The 22499-nt window shown below is 42.5% G+C and overlaps 1 protein-coding gene and 1 long non-coding RNA gene across 3 annotated transcripts; both read right to left on the reverse strand.

Moving 5' to 3' along the window:
• Nucleotides 1-1087: 1087 nt before the first annotated feature.
• Nucleotides 1088-22239, reverse strand: EIF4E3 (eukaryotic translation initiation factor 4E family member 3). 2 transcript variants are annotated; one of them, XM_083795659.1, is made up of 7 exons: nucleotides 22134-22239; nucleotides 11713-11785; nucleotides 9720-9814; nucleotides 7687-7747; nucleotides 4536-4602; nucleotides 3019-3174; nucleotides 1088-2494 (listed from the first exon to the last, which is right to left on the reverse strand). In XM_083795659.1, exons 3-7 carry the CDS (start codon nucleotides 9743-9745, stop codon nucleotides 2448-2450), a joined length of 357 nt encoding a protein of 118 aa, XP_083651785.1. In that variant the 5' UTR covers nucleotides 9746-9814; nucleotides 11713-11785; nucleotides 22134-22239; the 3' UTR covers nucleotides 1088-2447. The 2 variants fall into 2 exon arrangements, with proteins under 2 accessions (XP_083651785.1, XP_083651786.1); XM_083795660.1 differs by lacking the exon at nucleotides 22134-22239 and adding an exon at nucleotides 19657-19842.
• Nucleotides 14559-19456, reverse strand: LOC310880190. The gene is made up of 3 exons (XR_014571522.1): nucleotides 18216-19456; nucleotides 17257-17478; nucleotides 14559-16805 (listed from the first exon to the last, which is right to left on the reverse strand). It is a non-coding gene; the product is annotated as an uncharacterized lncRNA (long non-coding RNA).
• Nucleotides 22240-22499: the final 260 nt, after the last annotated feature.

Genomic DNA, 22499 nt, shown 5'->3' on the forward strand with positions numbered 1-22499 from the left:
GAGGAGCTGCTGAAGGACAGCAACAAAAACCAAACCAAATTGAGTCAAAAATCTTTCATCCTCCAGCAAAGATGTTTAAGTCGGAGCAGCAACTGGTTGGGTACAAGCTTTGGGGCAAAGTCGCCCTTCCCTTGCCTGCTAATTGTTATGCCTTCCAAAGATCTCAAACAAGTTATGTTCAGCAAACTGCTATTTAATTACCAGCACAGAATCCTGTTAATTAGCTCGCCCCAGAAGGCAGCCCTTCATCCCTGTTAAGTGAAATTCCCAACTAATCCCCGCAGTTGTGCTGCAGCCGTGTGCTTGGAGGCTGCCTGGGAAGCTGCAGGGCAGTGCAGAGGGGTAACACTGAGCTCCAGGGAGGCGAGGGCAGCCACTGCAAAAGTTCTTCAGTTTTTAAATTCAATGCTTGCAAAATCCCCAAATGCAGTTTGTCTTTTTCCTTATAACTTGTATTACATGTTTTGATCCAAGTCCAGTTTCAGATTATGGAATATATGTTATGGGGCAAAATGTAAGTCGCTACTAGTATTTAAGGGCAGGAAAATGTTTCAAGTGAGAAGTCTTGCTCTTCGAGCTGTTGAAAACTTTTCCTGTCCTGAGTCTTCCTCCAGCCCTTCTTCCCTGGAAAACGAGGAACCCACTCACTGCCCATAGAAATGGGGGCCCCTGAGTGCCCACTTACACTAAAACCCACGCAGTAAAAGCAGTGTTAACTGAAGTCCTACTCAGTGCTGCAGTAACGCGTCCACTTCACCATGGAGGTAAAGCACCTGCTCACATTCTCTTATTTATTCTGGGAAGTTTATCTGACATTTTACATTCACAGTAATAGTCTTATTTATTTTGAAACCTCAATCTAACTGCCCCTCAAAAATACCTTGAGTACTAACTGAATACATACAAGAGATAGTACTAATGTACTTCAGGCCTCCTTTCTGGTTTAACAAAAAAATTAAAATTTTTTTTTTTTAACCTTCAAACAAGATGTAGATAGCTTGTAAGAGAAGTTTTACTGAAAAACACACAGGTTTACAAAAGCAGGTCTGGTAACATTTTGTCTCAAATCAATCACAGAAGCAAGACATTTGATCTAAGAAAATTTCTTTATTTCTTTAATTAATAATCTCTAACTGCAGTTTTAATTCATAAATACAAAGTTGTAAAAAAACCTCATGTGCAATCCTTACTTTTAAATTTGATTCTAATGGCTGCTTCTTAATACTCTAAACATGTGGAAATCAGTGCAATTTGAACAGTCGCCAAACAAGAACTCTTACCAATGAAGTAATGTTGAGCGGAGCACACGTTCTTCTCTATGCTGCAGCTTCTTCTTGCAAAACAAAGTAAATCTTTGGTAGTATAGTAAAGCAAACCGACACCTCATAATTAATATAGACAAACATTTAAAGAGTAGCACAGTTAATGTTCACATTCATGCTGTAAAGCGAAATCCATTTCTTTTCTTTAAATTAAAAAAAAAAAAAGACCTAAGGAGCCCTGATAGCTTAAAAACTGTGAGATAGAATTTCTTCTTTTGCACTGAAATCAACAGCAATTCTGACCTGACCCTCCACGAGTACGGGCCCTAAAATAACTGCAGAAGTGTGAGGGATGGGGATCCAGTTAGTCAAATGCACTAGAAATGATTCATGACTTTTTCCCATAGGGTACAGAAAAATATCATACACTAAAAAAAATAGACACAAACCCTTCTTAAACAGGAGGTGTAGAGTTTGCAGGGTTTTTTACCTTAAGATCTCTCAATACTAGCATGAACAAGAGTTGTTTTGAAGTCATCATACTTTCAACACTCGTTAACGTTATCTCAGAGAGGGTTAGTTCCAATACAAACGTGTCTCTTTAGTTGCTCATTCAGTGAATACTTCACTCTTTACTCTTACAGCATGCGTGCTGTTGTCAGTGCAAGACCAGATTACATAGTCCATTAGGATAATGCAGTGCAACTCCTTCATCTCTTGGGACAAAGACAGTGAGTAAATCTTAGCATGATAGGAATGTCTCAAAATGAAAATTGAAAACACATTTCACCAAGCCAGTATCCCTCTATGCACAGCACATCTAGAGAAAGCAGCGTATCATGTTTGTGCACATTTGCATTTAACTAAGTACAGTACAGAAAAAAACCCAAAGCATTCTATCTTAACAAAATCGGAATAAATATGATCTGATTGAAAAAAATAGTGGCCAAAATAACTTTTTAAAGAAACAATGAAGAACTAAAAACACAACCAAACAAGAAGTAATGAATGGCACATTTGGCAGGCAGGGTAACTATGTTTCCTCATTTTCAGCAGCAATAGCCCAATCTGAAGTGTTAGAAACTCAAGAGGGCCACTGCACGTAGTGGTTCTGCAGGACTTCCAGCCATCCTTCTGCTCGTTCAGACCACCTCAGAACACTAAGTGTCAAGCACAAGACTATGCTTAATGTTTTCCACGTCTGCCTTCAAAAGCATGGTGCTCTCTGTGTGCTAAGGGAGAGAGAAGGGGGGGGTGGAATAAAAAGAAAACGTAAGTTTTTTCAAGGGGTTGAAAAGATGAAGAGGAAAGACAGTGATGCACAAGCAGTCTAGGAAGACACAATGTGCCAAAGAGTGATTTTTGGGAATACACTATTCTGATTACACATTTATATAGTCTAAAGAAAGGGATCCCTTAAAAACCTGTCTGTAACTGGTTCCACTAAATCAATACCCACATTAAAAAGCATGCAGTCTTGGCAGCTATCAAGATGTCTCTCACTAACTTTAGGAATCAGGTATATTAAGCATAAAGCTGAATACATGCTAAAATTAAATCTGAAATATTCTATGCTTTGAATGGTAGCTAAGGCACAAGACCATCTGTAATTCTTAGGAAAAAATTTCAGTGCAATGAGAGATGCTGTGTTTCCAAATGGCTAATGAGGAACCAGAGAGGTTATTCCCATGGAAATATCCCACCAGCATCTTGTTTCTCTAAGGATGGTGGAAATTAATGAGTGAAAAATACTTACGTTTATAGAACACCGCTTTAAAAGAGGTGTGTGGCAGAAGTTTATATATCTTTTCTAAAACTTTAGCTTCACTTGCTAAGGAAGCGTTCCCATTCCAGACTTGTATAACATCTTCACGGTCACGAACGCTGACGCTAACCCCTATTACTTCATCATCTGCATAGAAGAGGAAGCATCATTAAAAAAAATACTTGAAAAGTGAGACATGTCTAATTCGATACTTATGTGCTGTGCAAGTGCCCAGAAGTTGAACAAACTGAAGCAATGAAAGAACAATCTCCAATGCAGGGAATACAAGTGTTCAAACCAGACAGAACAGTCACCAGAAAGAAACAAACGCTATTTATAGAAGCTATTGCAAATATTACCTCATAACGGTTTTAATGAAGTGCCGCAAGATTATTTATTAACACTTATCCTTGACCAGGAGGTAATCTTGGGATTCCCTTCAGTATGTTTAGCAATATAAACTACTAAGGGAAATCTACCTTCAGTAAAACACTGCAAGCAAAAGCCTGCAGTGGCGGATTAGCTGCATTGTGTTTTTCCCTCAGAAACTCTTTTTCCCCCTTTGTGATAAAGCAGTGAAGGAACACTTCCTAACTGGTTGTTCAGTTTCATTTTAACAGCTAGTTTAATCCGGTATTTGTGTTTAGGAGAGGTAAACAGGGTCACAAGAGATGACGCAGAAGTGCCATTCACGTAACCCGGACAGAAGAGCCAGCTCTGTAACTGAGCCTGGACGCACGAGATGGTCACAGGCTCATACTCGCTGCCCGTGACTGAGCAGCAGCACTTGCTGATGACCTGAGGCATGCTGGCATTCCCAGCGCCTTCCTGGAGTCCATTTCCAAATGAAATGTGTAAGCACAGAAGAGACGTTTATTCTGAAAGTGATTTCATTAAATCATTGCATCTGAACAAAACCACATATGAACTTCTGGATAATTAATGACTGTTTCCCGGTAAGCCAGCAAGGTATTTCAAGAATTTTACGTAAATTAAATCACACTACAGACTACTTTGACCTAAGCAATGCTTTTAAGTGATAATGAAAGCATCACCTTTGGCTAGAGTGCTAAGCTGGGGTTCAGAAGACCCAGGTTTCCATTACAGCTCTGCTATGGGTTTTAACATCACCACAGGCAAACCACACAGCTTCCCTGTGCTTCAGGTCTGCGCTGGTGCTTCCCCCAAGCAGCCCGTAACCAGAAGGGACCATGAGGGCTAATGGGCATCTAATTTAGTTGCTTCCAACTGTGACAGCACAAACAATCCGGTATAGAAATGTGATTTGGTGCTCCAGAATTCTGGCACTGTAGAATTTAATATTAATCATTTTAATGCTGGCAAAGAGATAGACATTTAAAACCTTGATAATCTGCTGGCTTCCCAGGAACACAGGCTGTTGAGCTGGAGTCTATAGGTAGCTCTGCACTGGAACAGCTGAAATACCTCGTCCTCCTCTTCCTGAGGGTAGGTATGGATACGATACCAACATCACTTTTAAAAGTTACCTGCTGCACAACAATCCATGAACTGTTCTCCAATAGTTGCTAACAGGAGCTCTTTCCAAACTGCTGCCTAAGAAGAAGAAAAAAAGTTACTTTTGCTTTACTATCTCTTAATTTAAAAGTTAGGTTTGCTAGCTCAGTTTTGAGTACGTTCTCTTTCTGAGGTTGTCTAAACAAGAAAGTATTTGTTGCAATTACACGCTATGTGATATTAATAATTTCTTCAATATAGTTGGAGCAAGAGTTTAGACCCTGGAAATAAATACTGTAACAAAGAATTGTTAAAAAAATATATTTTTTTTAAACTATATTTACTTTCTCTGTGTCTGTGTCCATGACGCATCCTGAATGCACTAATCAACGTACAGCATGAAAGTAGAATTCTCCCAAGAATTTCCCATGATAAAAAAGTAAGGCTTTACTTGTGATCATTTGTTTCTGTGAAAATAGAATTACTACCCACATTAGAAAAGTACCAGAAATCCCTACCAACAAGTTAAATGGATTTATTATTTAAACATCAAGTCTGATTTGCCTTGACTATGAAATACGGCTGTCTTTCAACAAATTCAGATGCTCACTAGAGAGTTAAAACAGAGGGGAATAACAACTATCTGCCAGTTTTCTTTGGCTCTGTTAGACGAATTACACTGTTATTTGCTTTTGGCATTTATTACCTATGCAAAAGACCATACAAATTTTGGAATGCCTCTGGATCAACACGTTCAGTAACATGCTCCAAGGTGTGCATTTACAGGGACAGAAAATACAGACGTTGATGTATTCTGTTATATATATATATTGCTACATCACCATAAAGATTTTATTAATACACTTCTTTTAAGGAATGCCTTTCTGCTATTTGAAATTAACTTGAATTTTAGTACTATTAAAAAGAGGGAGCAATTAAATGCACCAGGGTTAAAACAAAAGCCGAAGAAATAGTAATTAAATGCACCAGGGTTAAAGCAAAAATCAAGCAGCTACGGAGATGACAAACCAATAAACAGCCTTAATGGAGCTTCCAAGTACTCCTAAGCCATCTTCTGGACTACAAAGGACCAGACGTTCCTGTGACTCATTACCACCTCATCCTATCCATAACATGAAGCTATGCTACGGGAAGAACTGCTGCCATGCCTCACAAGGCAGCTTGAGGACGTCAGTGTGAGCCTGCGAAATGATGCCCTTGCCTGCTGGCGTCCAGTCCGTACACTAACGTGCGATGACCATGCACAGTCATTACCAGGTGCAGTGCTCGCTACCGTGAGTTGTCCTCACAGCCCCATGGGTAGGAAGCACTTCATCCAGTAGTAAGCAGTTGCAGGATCAGGCTTATAAGGATCTAAAAAGTATTAGTTTTCGTATTAAAAACCAGCATACAGAAGGGTCACCGTACGCATGCAACAACATTTAAGTGTCAGTATTCTGTCGGTCAGATTTTCACACCACTTGGAAGACTGATATCTTTAGGAAAAAACACATTTCCCTCCCCCCACACCCTCTCCAAGCACTGCTCTTCCAGTGAGGGCTGTACAAGACGGCTTGTCTTGGCCAAGGAGACGAGGTCTGGGCATGCGGTGATTAGAAGCATGAAGCCAAGACTGAGAAACAGGCATAAATAATATATTATGCCATTTACAAAGGTACTAAAAGCTGACTCAGGTTCATCTCCAATTAAACCTTTCAGAGGACACCAGGGACATGCGGTACTTAATTTGAGGTATCAGAAAGTAACCTCATGTCAGAAAGTGGTGACCATTCTACGAAAAACAAGGCTTCTTCGGGGTCCCTAAATTCACCACACAATAACGCAGGCTCCCAAAACCACTTGTCACTGATGACAATCTTCACACCTTGGGTTATAATAGGAAAAAGAAAATTTCAAGAGTTTTTTGTGATCACTGGGGATTCCAATTCCAAGGGAAGAAAGCTGCAATTCACATATGGGAAAGAGCCCACAGGCAAAACCAATTAGCTTTTGGCTGAAGTTTCAAGTACCATCTTTCAGCATTTAATGCCTTCTGCAAGGCTGTCACATTTTTCTTACAGTTCATGTTTAGTATTTAAAGGCCTGATCCAGACCCCACCTGCACACACACATGTGAATAGGTCAGACCTCTTCCCTGTGGCAGGTCACAGGAAAAGGCACTTACATGCATCTGACAGCACTGCAACACTCAGCACACAAAGTCATTTGTTTCAGCAGGGTTAGAACGACGACATGCCTGTACGTTTTATCTTTTGCATTTCTAAATTCCAAAAAGAGAAAACTAAGAAGCACTGCGTTCACAAGATGTATGTGTGAGGTGACTGACAACCTCAAACTCAATCTTGCCAAAGGGGATGATCCCGCTATTCTTCTCTCCTTTACCCCACATAGTCATTAAAATAAACTCTCCTGGCTACACACTCAAATTAAAAAGTAAGTTTTTTTTAAAAAAAAGACTTTCTGACATCATAGTGTGCTAAATTGGCTCACAAAACAGTTTGGTGAGTACCAGAGCCATCACATGGGGGATGAGGAGAAGAGAATAAACAAGATCTTCCCTCTTTTGAGGGAAGACAGACATTAGATGGGACTAGCTACCTGTGGAGATAAAGCCTTAGTCCTCATTTGTCCTGAGAAAAGTACAGCGCTCCTCACTCCCACACATAGTACATACAAGCAGTGCCAAGCACAAGCAGTCCTACTAAGTTTGACACAAAATTTGGGAGCATTTGGCACTTTGTGAAACTCTAGAAGTTGTGCTGAACCATGCGTGCGGATCGCTGAAGAGCATTACTGAGGTTCTGGCTGTAATATTATCAGGAGGAGGTTTTTATGTTTTGCTTTGCACGCCTGTAAGCAAACTGAGTCTTGAGAACAAAGGCGTTTATAGAATACCATCTTTGTCAAATGGAATACAACACTGCAGCTTCCATTTGATTTACAATACCTTGACAAATGTGATCAAAAACAAGAGATACTAAATTAGCTGAAAATAAACTTTTGCTCACTGTCTTAAAGCAAAAGATTACAGACTTTAAAATGGCGTTTGGTTATTGTATCGGATGATGTCAAAACTAGAAAGTCTTACAACAGCTTTATCACATGGAATTTAAAGGAATCCCCTTCCAAACAAAATCCAAGGAAAGAGTCAGTATTACATACCGTACTTTCTTTAGGGACCTTCATTTTCCAGATACCTCCCTTGGCATTGCTTTCCTCTTCCCTGGTTATGGGAAATAGATCAGTAAAATAAGCATTCAGATCCACATCACGATAAGCCTATGTTCAGGGGTTAATTTTCCCAGAAAAACCCCATTTGAAATGCAATTACTAACTCCGGGTAGCATGACTCAAATTATGACTTCTGACATCAGACATAATTCTTCCATTGTTCATATGAACTGTACCTCTCAACACCTAATCCCTCTCCCAAGTTTTGTGTGTTGGAAAATATATACATTTTCCCTGGCTACAGACTAGCTTTGAAGTGGCTGCACACTATATGGGAACAAGCCACAAAGCAATTTTATGTTTTACTATGGTAACCTTTTATTTTGGAAGAACTCTGGCACGTATCATTTTCACAGAAGCAACTTGTTACTCTCAAGTTTATCCATTTTAATAAAAACCACGAGTACACTTCATTTCAGTTTTGTGACAACTAGAAATTAATTGTCTTTAAAAAAAAGAATGAAGTTGTCTGGAGCCAGGACAGACATAACCTTTAAACTGTCTCTTAATGACAAAGGTACAACACAGAAACTTCTTAACTTTTCAAGTTTTCTGTTACAATTCTTTCTATAAAATTTTAAATTTTAGGGCTTTTAGCTTTTTGTTAAGGCTCTGTAAAAGCGAAGTTAAAGGCACAACCTAAAAGTCACTTTTGGAGTAGCTATTACGAAAGCCACAGAGACTCTCCAGGTCAGTGATATCCCACTGGTCCATACAAACACCTGTGGCAGAAGGAGGGAAACCTTTGCAAGTCCCCAGTTCATTCTTCTGAATGTTTTTCCTCCTAAAAATCAACACTACGGGGTTAGCCAGTATACTGTAACTGCAATCTGAGAAAAGCTGCTCAGCAGTAATTACCGTTAAGCCAGGGGGCTACCAATGGTATTAACCTCTTGCAATCCCTCCCCTACAAGGCAGCGCATACACTTACTTAGTCTTAAAACCGATGTATCATTTTCAGGAAAAGCCTTTGCATTTCACACCTCCAACAGTGATTTATCAAACCAAAACTAAGACTAGAAGAAAAAAATCCGTTCAAAAATATCAAGGAACTGCACACACTGGCCCAGCTGATTTATACAGACACCAACATTTTGTTCAAACCCAATTTAGCTATTCTGGCCAGTCACTGTATTTTTTTTTTTTTTTTTTAGAAAACTAACACAGATCTTCAGATGTGTTTCACTTTAAAGAAGTATTTGCCTCTTCAGTAGATTAGGACAGAAACCTCCTGTAGTAACTCAACATCCAGTCAGAGACACGATGATCCAGTTAGAGAACCCTAACCCAATTACAATCTAGTGCAAATGATGTCAAAAAGATCAAATCTCTTCAGCAAATGTTTAAGATAATTAAGATGTGAAGGAACTGGATCAGGAAGAAGGTATGCTAAACTCAATTTCTGAAAGGAAAACATCAATGATTTATACTTGATTTCATTACTATCCCACAATCAAGTAGGGACTTGCTGCAATGCACCACTTCATAATGCCTTAAGTTGGTTTTAACCCAAGCCTGTAAGTACATTTTAATGCATGCTCCATAATTTTGTACAGGTGAAGAACAGTTAAGGACACACCAGTTATTTGCATCATTATTACGCTAGCTTCACTGCAAAGAAAAATTTGCAAGGTAATAGCGTGTTTCAAAGACAAGTAACATTCTGCGCAGTCTTGAACCAGATTTCAAAGGCACATTTTAATTTCTTAATTGTTAATCCATAATTTAATTTCTGACATTTATGTTCAAAGGTGGACAATTAAATTACAGCCTGCACTTTTAATAATGGTTCTCTTTAGTACAAGTCACTTTTAAGCTTAACATAACCCCTAGGATACTTTTTGCAAGGTCAGGCATTTGCAGGCAACAGAAAGGTGACGCTCCTGGCCCACGCCTGCCTCCTTTCCCCATGTCAGGTTTTCCCAGTGCCCGCTCCCAGAAGTGTCTGATGATAGCACACTTACCAAAGTGGCCGTCTTTCTCCCCGCATTAAGTGGTAACTACATCTCAGGGGCAAGCTTGTCACAGGAGGAATGTTGTTGTAGACACTCCAGAAATTCTTTATAAAAAACAAACAAAAAACTAGCTGCATTAACACAAGAAACTACATTTCAGATGAATTTACTTCCTTGGTCATATTCTCTAAAACCATTACATCTTACTCCTAGAGACCTGTCATCTTCTGCGTTATAAGTAAATGAAACTTAGTGCATTTTAGTCAACTTACTGCAATTTCACTTGTGTGTTTACACTAAAGTATGTCCGAACAAACCAGCACACTAAGCTTCCTTAACATACTAAAGATATATACTTACATAAAATCTCCACCTTGCGTCACTAACGGCTAGTCTAAAACTTCACTGGGATCATCCTGAACTACAAAGAAACAGCGATAATTCTGTTGCACTAAATCCCTAACTAGCTGTCCAACTGCTCTGCCTTCATCACAGTAACAATTTTCATGAGACAAAGAACTTGAGATGCACGTTAATACAGGAATGGGGGAGAAATGAAAAGATGCAGGATCCATCAGAATACATCCCAGCTTTTCTGGTAGTAAGAGCAGCAGCTGTCACATGTGCTTGGGGTGGATAAAAGGCACCCAGAGGTGGTGGTGAGCAACAGGGAGGGATGATTGAAGGGATCCCAATTCCCTTTCTTCTTTATCCAACAGCCAGGATGAAGAAAGGATTTTAAAGACTTATGTTGCATCAACATGTAGTGATGCAACATTAAGGACTAGTACAACTAATTAAGTATTAGTTCATCTAATACTTAATCATTAGCACAACTTAGAAACAAAGACTGCAACATTATGCGATAAGATTTTGTAGCCCTTGGCAATTCCATCTAACAGCCATTACCATTATCCAGTCACAAGAAGAGAAGGAAAACTATTAAAAATATAAAAGTGGGTATGAAAAATCTGTGAGAAATAGGAACGTTTACAGTAAGTTCTGGGCCACCGTGCAGTGCTGCTCCTCTCACCGATGAATATGGAAAAAGAGGCACACACAGTGGCTCCCATGGGAGAGCTGACACCAAGCACTGGCTTCAGCTTTCCCCTCGCGCTTACCTGGCCTCGTGCCTGGGTCTTCCCAAAGGACCTAGAGGGATTCTTTGTATTTTCAACCCCAAATCCATAGAAAAAAACTTAATTTTTTTGAACAATAAAGCCCAATAATTTAATGAATAAAGGCTGGATTCAGAGTGGGAAAATGGCCATTACCAGACACTGTGTATACTGTTTTGTGGTCTTATGCTGACCTTTTTCCAACAGTTCAGACAATAGCCAGAGTAGCTGGTTTTGAAACAAACCCGCTGGTGCTGTCAGCTCAAACTTGACAGAGATGTTCTGCTGCACGGCTGATGCAACCATCCCGCTAACACAGGCATGGTAACTCTGGTATAAAACAAAAATGCAATTTACTTGCAAGAGATGCCCGCTGATGGGCACTAGCAGATGACACAAACATGCAGAATTTCTCATTGCTGCATGATGTAAAAGCATTTTGATGTGTCAGCTGGATAGATTTGTTTTTTTTTTTTTAAAAAAAATTCATGCTCCAGGGTAGAAAGAAGAAAAAAACACAGGCTGTAACATTTAGCCTTTACGCAATGATTTTCTGCATTAAAACTTAGAGAAAAGTCAGGAAAAATACTTGAAAACACATCAAGTATAACAACACAGCACAGGCACAAGTGGAAACTCTGGAAAGTTTATGGGTGGGCTTGCCTGATCAAGCCAATATTTCCTCCTTTTCTGGTCTGGAAAGCCAAGTGAAATTCAAACAGTGACTAAGTAATACCACACACGACCATGCACAATAACGCTTACACTTCCTACCAGGTGAGCAAAGCCATGAGCGTGACTCATCCGTACGGGTGTTAATGCTGCTTCACGCCTTAAGTTCTGCTTTTCTCGCGTGGCAGTTGCTAGAGCAAAGCCAGCCTTACCTGCACTGTTTGTACTGTATAAATCTTCTTCAAGTTTGAGGCACATTCAGCTGCTGTAGTACCAGGTAGTGACCTTGGGGGGGGAAAAAGAACGTAGGGATTAATAAAAATGTATTTTAACAAGAGGGAAGAAGGGAGACAGATAGGGAGAAGTGAATCACACGAGTGTGAAGATGAAATATCCACATATCAAAGCTACACAGAAAACTCCAATTCTAATTATCATTAATCATTTAAAGAAAAGAACTCCATTGTTTTTATACTTTTGAGTAAGTAGAGATTTTCCAGGTAAATTGGGATTTTAGAATAGAATAGAGTTGTTCGGTTGGAAGGGAGCTATAAAGACGCAGCCCAGCTGCTGTTCTATGAAATCACTTCTAGTAAGCAGGTAAAATTAAGATTTTAAACCAAAAATATCACTGCTCCTAACTGCCACGCCACACTTTTCAGCTGTTAAGACATCAGGGAAAAAAAAGGTTATTTGTCTGGCACCTGCAGCCCCTAAGCTCGCATTCCCGGCTTGTTTGCCAGTGCCTCCCAAGAGCCAGGGGCACCCCGAGACCCCCGGCACCCCCAGACCCCGGGCACGCCGCAGGGGGGGCAGCGGCCGCCAGGTGGCAGCGGGCTCCAGCCCAGCGCAGCACCAGGAGCCCCCGGCCCCGCTCCCGCATCCCCCGGATGGGCTGAAGGAGAACAAGATGCAGGTGTATCTAACTGGTGTATCGCCGTTATACTGAGCCGATCTCACCGCAGAGCGCTTCCAGCGTTAGTGTTTTATGGGAGACGCGTACGGGCTGATGGGAATGCAGAGTGCCAAGGGACAGCTCCTGGTTTCGGTGCTGCGAGCCACCTAACGCAATCCACGTGGGAAATTTGGAATTTCAGGCAGTCTTTCCACCAGCAATAATTAATTCTTCAAGCCACGTCTGCTGCTGGCACTTGCCACAAAGCCAAGAGGTCCTTGGGCTGGTCTCACTGCCAGGGCGCAGGGCTACGCTGCTGCACACCGGAGATGGGGTGAGCTTCTCCGGGTCACCCTCACATCGACCATTCCCAACTTCCCACCCCAACCAGAGCTGCTGCCTGACGGCACCGCAGCACTGTGCCCTTTTCAGCCTTTGTGCCATCTCTCGGGTGTGTGCAACGCAGGACAGGACATCCACCGTGTCCCCAGGTGTCCTCGCTCCATCACCACCCACCCGACAATCCCAGCACGCACCCTCCGGCACACTTGGTGGGAACGAGGTCAAAATTTCCAGGGCTCATTCAATTTGTTAAAACCACAAGCATTTTCTCCCTCAGTAGCTAACGCGGGTTTTCTAAAGCAGAACAAAGATCACAAAGCAACCCCCCATTGCACAGGAAACATGGCACTCAGAAGACTGAACCCACAAACAGAAGTAACAGAGGAGACGACAAACGGAGGGGAATACAGCTGCTGCTCGGGTACCTATTGAAGAAAGATCCAAGGGGATCTTCCTGGGCAAACCAGACCCCAGTAACCCTCCTGACTCTGCAGCTGCTTGTCCCGGTACATCTGATCAGCACGTAAAACACTACAGCAACTCTCAGTTGTTACAGATATAATTCAGGCTCTGGGGCAGAAAGGGGTATCCATACAGAAGAAAGGAAATAATTAAGCAAGCAAAACTGCTGAAGCAGCACCAGATCTTCAAAACTTTGATACTGGCCCCCAGGTTTCTTGAGGGGCTCCTATCAAAGCAAATGACTTAAAAAAAAAGTCACAAAAGCAGCAGAGAAACCCTTCCGTCTTTTCCAGCATAGGACAGACTAGCTAATGATCACTGGATACAAGACTACGTCACTGTGATGGACTCGACAAGAAAACAGTGCATTTGATGCCCCAATTTCAGCAATTAATTTAACTAGAGGTTATAAAAAACAGACCAGAAATCAATATAGTGCAGGTTTGAGTCCTGTGGTTCATGAACTACAAAAACTCCCACGGGAAGACTGATAATGTGAAAACAACAACAAACAAAGCTTTCAGTGTGCTCAGAAGGAATTATTATTGCGACTGGTGGCATCTCTGCACTCACCATTAGAGAGCAAAAAGAAGAATCCACAGTACTTAGCAGAACCAAAGTCAGACAGCTTTCGAACACACAAAACAATGAAAGCAGTAAGGAGTTAAAGGAGATGGAAAACTCAGCAGGGAGGTAACTGTCAACGAGGAATAGTGGATTTACAAACTATCACTTACTTTTTCCTTGCTGCTGACCAGAAGCAGCACATCTCACTTTGTGTCACGTATTATAGACCTTTAATAGGCAAAACATGAGAAGATTTTGCCTCTTCTTGTTTCATACCACCGTTCAAGAAATTTCTTCTCTTACATCCTACTGCCGGTTTGCTAACTGCAGATCACCGATACCTACGGGGTTAACTTTGCTGTACAACGTGTGGCATCTTCTCTGCACGTTCACACTGATACTGCTCCCGAGATGCTGCCATGGTAAGGTCTACTCAAATGAAAGAGAAATCCAGTCTGTAATGATACCTTTCAAAGGTTACCTAGATAATCACGGTAGCCATGTAGTTATTTTAACGCCATTTTAGAGATCAGCTAAGAATGAAAGACAGAATATTCCACTCCGAGGTCATCAAATGGTTCATTTTGATAGCTGCAGATCACATAGTTTGTCTGCAAAAAAAACATTATCAGCTGGCAGAAAGCACCAATCAACCAGCAAATTATTTGTTTTAGAAGTTAAGGTGACTGACTACTCATTTATTCTTAGTAACCTGCCTGGCAAGCACTTCATGCCCACAAGATTATCCTGCATTATGTCAGCCTCTCACCCAGCTCTGAGAAGTGCCACTGATTTATGGGTCTGAGCGTGAACCCCTAAACCTTATTAAGCAAATACTACTGAAGGGACTGTAAATGACAAAATGACAGCATGCACCAATTTAAAAGTTTCAGGACCATTTGCTGCAGAAGTTACACCTGCGCAAATTGGGTTTAACGCATGAGTATAGGACAGAAACCGTATTTTAAATCACAGACAGGCAGAGAAGGAAAAGTGCATTTTATTCAAAATTACAGATTGCTGACAGCAATGAACTGCAGCTGTTCTGCAATAGCCACCCAGAAACTCAGCAGGTAACAGATGACAACTGAGCGGGTTTTGTGCCTCGAAACCCAGGAAATAGCGATTTTTTAACCAAGTACAGAGAATAAGTTTAATCTAAACTAGCACAAGTGTTAGATGACTTTCTAATGAAGAAACCTGTAGATACTCCTATTTCTGTAACTATTCCGACAAACGCTTGCAACATAAGCTGGGAGTAATAAGATGTTTGTGTACCTTGCTGAAAAAAAACTCACTACACACACACTACTACAAAACAAAGCTTCGTTTAAGGGTCTGTATTTGCAGGTCATTATGGGGTTCCTCCCTTTGGGATAACTTTGCTACCATCAACAGTAACATCAAGCTGATGCGCCACAATGAATTTTGAATTATTGCCATGGTGCCGTTTTGAATCGACTCAACAAGCACTGCAAACCCCTAGGAGCAGGAGGGAAAAGGCTGCGTCAGAAAGCAGCTGGACACAGCTTTTGGAGGTGGGCATGTCAGCCCGCGGGCCACCAACCCATTAACGCACACCCAGCTTCCCCACAGAGCCTGCACATGAAATATTCAGCAGCTCTCCTGCTCCGTGCCCTGCGATTCCCAACACCTTCCTGCACCTTCAGAATATTTATGGGAGAAGTTTCAGTGCAACTTCTGGAAGAACTGAGTTGCCTAACGAGGTCAGGCCCACCCCAGTAAACTGCAGGGGCATTAGTTAGAAGTGGAGCATGGAGACAGAAATAACCTACCCAAACCAAATCCTACTGCCGGCTTGCTTAGCTGCTCCTTTATTATTCCAGCATGAATAAAGAACAAGAGACACAAAGATAAATTCCATTGTTTTATGCATGAATAAACCTCCAGGTGGTTGTGCTTATGTTAATGTGACGCTGAACTGTAGCTCTTCTGTTTCCCTGCAAAGAGCCAAGGATAGAAGTTTTTTTTCATATGTACTCACACTGGCCTTTGTTTCCCAGCGGGAATCACTCCATGGCTTTAGCGGGAGCTTTAAAAGCTGCCGAGTACTTTTGAAGATACCACTGCCAGTACTTCGACACAACTGGTTTGGGTATGAATAAGCAAAATATTTACTTGCAAAGCATAAACTCAAAAACATGCTGTGGCAACTAAATCAATCTGGCAATCCATCCTGAATACAGACAAAGACTGATTTCAAGCCATGAAAGCCTGTCAAAATGCATTTACCAGGTTGAACGTTTTTATAATATTAACCATCATTTTTCATTGTAAGCCACCTACTCATGAGCTTTAATAGATGAAATAGATGATTCTAGATAAATAGGATTTTGTTATAGGGAAGAAGGGAAATTATTAAGTTTAGTTTCCAATATTTGACGTGTTCAGTTATAATGATTCACAATTATTATGAAAACAGCTCAGTTGTCTACTAAACATTATTTATATAGATCTCATCGCTACAAAGTGGAGAGAGAAAAATCAGCATATAGGGGTATATTTATGTGAGAATGTTTTCACTTTCCTGGAGTTGTCTATTAACATTGCATTACATTTGACAACATTCATTAGCATATTCTTCCTCTCAAAGATACAGAAGAGTTGAACCATAAACAAAATTACCTAAAAAGCACCGTTGAAGCGAGGCAAGAAGAAAAGGCAGACAGGCCCCTACAATGAAACCTGCACTGTTGTGTGCATACACTCGCACACACACTTCCACTGACACGAGCACATCTTTGACAGCGCTGATCTGGAAAGGAGACTTCTGTACTAGGCTTTTGTGATCTGCGTTCAATTTCTGATAGCAGCGATTTGTAAAGAAGGGTACCCGTATTTTCCTCGCTGTTGACTGAAAGCGGCACGTCAGCAAAACTGTCAGCTTAGATGCACTTAGATCTTCAAAAGATGTCTTTCTGCAAGGACGTGCAACATCTTCATCACTGCAAGTGCATACACACACTCTGGACCACAAACTGTAACCACTGACAAAACCTCCGGCTTCTCATTGAGAGGCTGAAAAAAGCAGACAGCTATTAGTACAGTACTAGTATCTTCTATTATTTTAGCAGGAAAAGGCTCACTTAGTGTAGCTTTAATCATAAGAGGGCATACAACGCCAGGTAAGATACTTGCATTGTGCCCAAAAATACACATCAAAAGGAAAATCAGTTTCACCATCTTTGTATTTACACAAAGATTGCATCTAGATCTACAATCCCAAATCCCATTAAGGGATAGTTTCAAGTGCCTAACTTGGCTTGTTATCCATGACATCCCAGCCTTTGATGGTCATTTCGCTTAACTTCTCCTTTTGTGTAATCCCCATGATGAATGCCCTACACAACATGGATATAATGACCAGATTTCTAATCCCTGTTTTCAAATTATTACTTTCACTGAGGCATAATCACACTTTGTTGTTAAAAAATAGACTGCACAGTATTGCAAAAACTAGAAATGCAACCTTTCATTTAAAAGCCAGAGACAACTATGGCAGAACTGTGCACTAATTCACAGCCACACTGAGATGAGCAGGAGTGTGAAGGGCCACCAGCACGAATCAGCTTCCCAAGGTGGTACCAAAGGCATCCGCAAGACCCGCTGAAATTCCCCGGGCCTTGTAACATCACCAGTGCACGGCACGCAAAGCACTACGAGTAAGACATGCAGGTATCAGCTCGGAAACCTGCAGAATAGACACACAAAACAGCAGATCTAAAGACTTGGTCTTAAAACATTTGGTACCATTTGGTAACATTTGACCTTTAAACATTTTAACTTTTTTTTTTTAAATCTCATTTCTTTTAACAGGAAAAAAACAACAGCTTCTAGCTTCTGTCTTTGTACGTGAAATGGCTGGCCTGTGAGCATTTGAAGATCATTCACGGGAACTTACCTGTCAAACTAGTGAATAATATTTTCCCAAACACTTTCATCATTCTCACTTTCCTAAAGCATATATGGGGTCAGATATAAGAAAGTGATGTCAGACCGTTAATATTTTAGACACGTACTAAGAAAGAAGGCTTAGCACTTACAGGAAATGCAAATGGCCCATGACATGCGTGAGATAATGACAATGAACCAGAACCCGGTCACAGGACTGCAGCCCTCAGATGTTACACCTACGCCAAGGCGTTTAGAGAAACAAGTGCTAATGTGGATAAAACAAAGGCATTTACTTCTGAGGTGGGAGATGAATCCGGGACACTAAAGGTAAAAATGAGGGCATTAAACCCAAGTGAATCACTTGGAAGCATGTCACAAGCTGGTAGAAGAAGTGCTGCTTCCTGGACATTTACTGTAAGAGTGTGCCTTAATGAAAAGACACATGCTGGAGATCTCAGAATGTATGCCACGGATCTCTCACTATACTGACAGAAAGATGCCGACCTCTACATATCCATCTCAACATCTACTTACCCTCAAGTCCCACTTCCTCCTGCATTTCAGCCCCAAACCAGTGTAACACGTAGAGGCACTCAGAAGCAATACCATCTCGTGGCACAACACCACTGCTCCACACTAGGAGTTACTGAAGTAAGTTAAAAATGCTCAGCTGTATTCTACAGAAAGTTCATCCCATACAAGCCCAAGCACCAGTCCCCCAGCAAACCCTGTGGGCGTACCAGTAAACAGTACAGATGCTTCGGTGGAACTGTGTAGACACACGAACCTCCACACACTGCAGTAATCGAAGTTCCTGGTCGTGCATTAAGAGCTCTCTCGTGTGCTTTTTAATGACTTACATTTAAAAAAAAATAATAGTGTTGCTCCCTGTCATTATTCTGCTACTGTTGCTGGTAAACAAAACTGTGCGGAGTGTATATAAGGCTAAAGACATGTTGATGCCTGGTCACACTTTTTTTTTTTAAAATATACATTCACTTTTGGTTTTGTAAGGTAAGGAAGAACAACACTACCTAATTCAATGCACTTAGAAGGGATCAGAAGGAGGGAGAACGAAAAGAGAACAGAATAACTGAGTTTTAAAGTCTGAAATGCAGCTGAACCAGGACTTGGGGGTGGGGGGGGATCATGATACAGGTCAGTAACTTGAAATGGATTTTAACTTCTGGCATAAATTATACAAGCAGGACACGCTTATCTCCACGTGCCCGTGTAAACAAGCAGATCTTTGTGATAGCTTGCTTCAGAAGTGGTCCAAACCCTGTTTTTTAGAAGTAACCAAACAGAAAACACGATTCCGACCCTGAACCTGGCCGCAACTAAGTCACGGTTCAAAGGGGCGAACGGGGAGTGATTTGTGGGGTCACTTATAAGGTTTGTGGGACCTGAGACCATCCACATGCTTTCGTCAATTTCATGCTATTTCTCCATCAGCAAATAAAAAAGGGACAGAGGAGGGGAGGAGAAGCTCAGGGCAGTGCGAGGAAGGCGGTCAGTCAGCCTGCGGCAAGGCTCACAGGGGAAAGAACTTCTCTTGGTTAAGGGAGAGGAGAAACACAACAGAAAGTAGAAGGGGTGACACAGAAGGTTAATAACAAGACAAAGGCACAACCCGGGAGCAGGCCGGGATTTGATCTTCAGTTTCGGCCTGGGCTCGTCACGGTGACCCCAACCCCCGGGCAGGCCCGGGCCCCCTCCCTCGCCTCCCCCTGCCCCGCCTCACGTCTAAATTTAGGGCTTAAAGCAACAGCCGGGGCGCCGGCACCGATAACTACAAAAAGCAAAACTGGCTCGGAAAGTGACTTTATTAATAGTGGGCGGAAAGTGTAAGGGGGGGGGGGGGGGGGGGCAGCCAGCAAATTGGTCCGTTACATCCAGAAGTTCTCCTCCCCGAAGGCAGCCCACCGTTAACCAGCCCCCCCCCCCCCCCCCCCCCCCCGGCTCCCCCACTCACTTGTCGAGCCAGAAGGTCCAGGGCGAGTGCAGGGGCAGCGGCAGCCCCGGCCCCCCCGGCCGCCCCTCCGGGGAGCTCGGGGGCTGCGGGCCCGGGGGGCCGGCGGGGGGGCTCAGCGCCATGTCCCTGCCCCGGCCGGCCCCGCAGCGCCGCCCGCATCGGGGGGGCGGGCCGTGAGAGGGCGCGGGGAGGGGACAAGGGACGCGGGCAGGAGGAGGAGGAGGAGGGGAAGGGAGGAAGGACGGGAGGGGACAAGTCGGGTGCCGGGGAGCCACCCCCAAAAACCAGACCCCGTGTCTGAGGGCGGTACCCAAACGCCTCTTGAACTCAGGGTTGGGTGCTGTGACCGTGTCCCTGGGCAGCCTGTCCCAGTGCCCGACCACCTCTGGGCGCAGAACCTTTCCCTAATCCCCAGCCTGACCCTCCCCTGTCCCAGCTCCATGCCGTGCCCTCGGGTCCTGTCGCTGTCCCCAGAGAGCAGAGCTCAGCGCCTGCCCCTCCGCTCCCCTCGTGAGGGAGCTGCAGGCCGCCATGAGGCCTCCCCTCAGCCTGCTGTGCTCTGGGCTGAACCCAGGGACCTCAGCACTCCTCACATATCTTCCCCTCCAGACCCTTCATCATCTTAATAAATCTCCGTTGGACAGTATTATGTCTTTCTTACATTCCGGTGCCCAAAACTGTACACATTGAGGGACACGGGGACCAGAGGAACACAGGGACAGAGAAGTGGTGACAGACAGCGATAGATACGACTTGAGCACACAGCTGACTTGGACAGGGTGATATTTTTCCATCTTCTAATCTTCTCTCCCTGCTATTTAATTTACATGCTTGTTTTAAAGGGAGATGTTTCTCATAATACAGCATGGATGCGTGCTTTAAAATCTCACATTATTTTTATAATAGTATTTCTTAATTTAAGATTCTCCCCAGTGGGACTATGCACAATAGTAAAGTTAAACACCCACATAAGCGATAGCAGGATCAAAGACCATGAATCACATAGGATTCCTTGCAAACACATTTAGTAGGATGAATAATTTTATATGTACTTCTTCCTAAAAGAAAAATCAATGAAGCCACACTCCTTTAAAAAATGAAATCTAACAGTAAGTAAGGGCAGAGATCACCCATAAAAAGCAGTCTGTACAGTGACAGTGAAGAAACAAAAAAAAAAGTTAATGATTATGTTGTGCAGATGGAAAATGCTAACTGCTTAGCCAAATTAAATAAGATCTGGAAAACCAGTTGCACCATCTCTCGCAATTTAATTTACTGCTCTTTAAATAGAAGACAAGATAATGACTGCTTGGGAGAGCTTGGAGTCTGAAATTCATTGGTATGCCCACTCCAAGCTTTCTCCCGCTGTGTTAATGCTAAGCCCACCAAAAACGTTCATCCTGAACAAAATACTACAATAAATGGTTGTACCTAGGCACAGCAGGCCTCGGTTTTCACAGGAGAGCTGGAGAAGAAGAGAAGGTATGAGGGTGCTGACTTCCTGAAGGGCACACCTCGCCTCTGGGCCTGCGGCAGACAGCCTCCATGCCAGTGCTGTTTCCAGTGTCCTCCCGCTAAGGTTGCCAGTGCGGTGCTCGTTTTTGTCTATGCAGCCAATCTCACTGGAAATAAGGCCAAGACCACGAGCATGTACTACGAAGCTAACTCCCTTGAATCCACCGCCTGCCTCTGACAGGAACCACACGCTGCAGTGAAAGCCTCCAGCTTCCACCATCAGAGAGCAGCTCATCATTTAAAGCATTATAGCTCAGGTCGAAAACAAATTACCATGTTACAAACAACCTGAGCTGTAAGGAACAATATCAAAGTACAGCTCCCACACCTCCAAGACACTGAGTGAATACCAGGCAGCAGTGCCTGTATCATTACTCCAAATAAGACATGTAAAGCCTCTGTTTGTTTCTTGTTTACAGCAGTAAACACCAGGCCTCGCAGTGGCACAAGGTACGTCATGGGAATCTCAGATAACAGTAAATTAATCTGGTTGTGGAGGAAGGGCAATCACAGGATGCATTGAATTAGCACACTCAGCCCTTGCCTACAGACATTTCTAAGAAGTCGTGACACAGAAGCAGGAACAAGTCTCCTGAGGTGGATCTCACAAGGAGAAACAGTGGTGAGAACAACATCCTGATCCTGCTCAGCCTCCCCACATTGCCAGCATGCCTTGAACAAAAACAATTCGGAGACTGAGCCCCAGGAAATTACTAGCACTTTTAGACAGATTTATGAGCTTTAATTAAAAATGCATTTCATTGATATTTGCCTCATATCTAGAATGTTCATTTTTAAAGAAACCCTGCTGATGCCATCTCCTGTGCTTTTGTACCTTCTCAAGCAGACCTACAATACACAAATTGTGTTATGGTGCAACTCCATACTCCAAGGCAGCACAGAGACAAGGTGACTACAGCTCACCACCACAGCAGGACTGCCTATCTCTATCCCTTACTTACTTGTCCCATCCCAGCCACGTCCTCACTTTGCTTGCAAAATCTCTAGGCAAAGAAAAGAGTTTCTGCCAGGAAAGGTCTTATAAAGCAGAACCAGGCAGCCAAGAGCAGGAGTCAGCAGGCAGATCAAATCAGCTGATTGCAGATGGGTGACAGCTGAAATGTTCCCAGGTAACCACTGGTGGGAAATAAAAAAAAAAAAAAAAGAAAAAGGAAAAATAAAATAAAATAAAATAAAATAAAATAAAATAAAATAAAATAAAATAAAATAAAATAAAATAAAATAAAATAAAATAAAATAAAAAAAGTGGAGTGGGAAATACCATTCTGGCCCACTCCGAGTGGGCCACTGCTTTCCTGCACTGAGTT

The sequence above is a fragment of the Anser anser genome (genome assembly GCF_964211835.1).
Source record: "Anser anser genome assembly, chromosome: 12".
NCBI lineage: Eukaryota > Metazoa > Chordata > Aves > Anseriformes > Anatidae > Anser > Anser anser.

Excerpts from the sequence above, each read along its gene's own strand:
- EIF4E3 (XM_083795660.1), bottom strand. The coding sequence starts at position 19,778 with ATGGCGCTGAGCCCCCCCGCCGGCCCCCCGGGCCCGCAGCCCCCGAGC. Across the intron at positions 4,603-7,686 it reads AGGTCCCTAAAGAAAGTACG|GCAGCAGTTTGGAAAGAGCT; the intron begins GTATGTAATACT and ends TCTTCTTCTTAG. Across the intron at positions 2,495-3,018 it reads TAAAGCGGTGTTCTATAAAC|CACACAGAGAGCACCATGCT; the intron begins GTAAGTATTTTT and ends TCTCTCCCTTAG.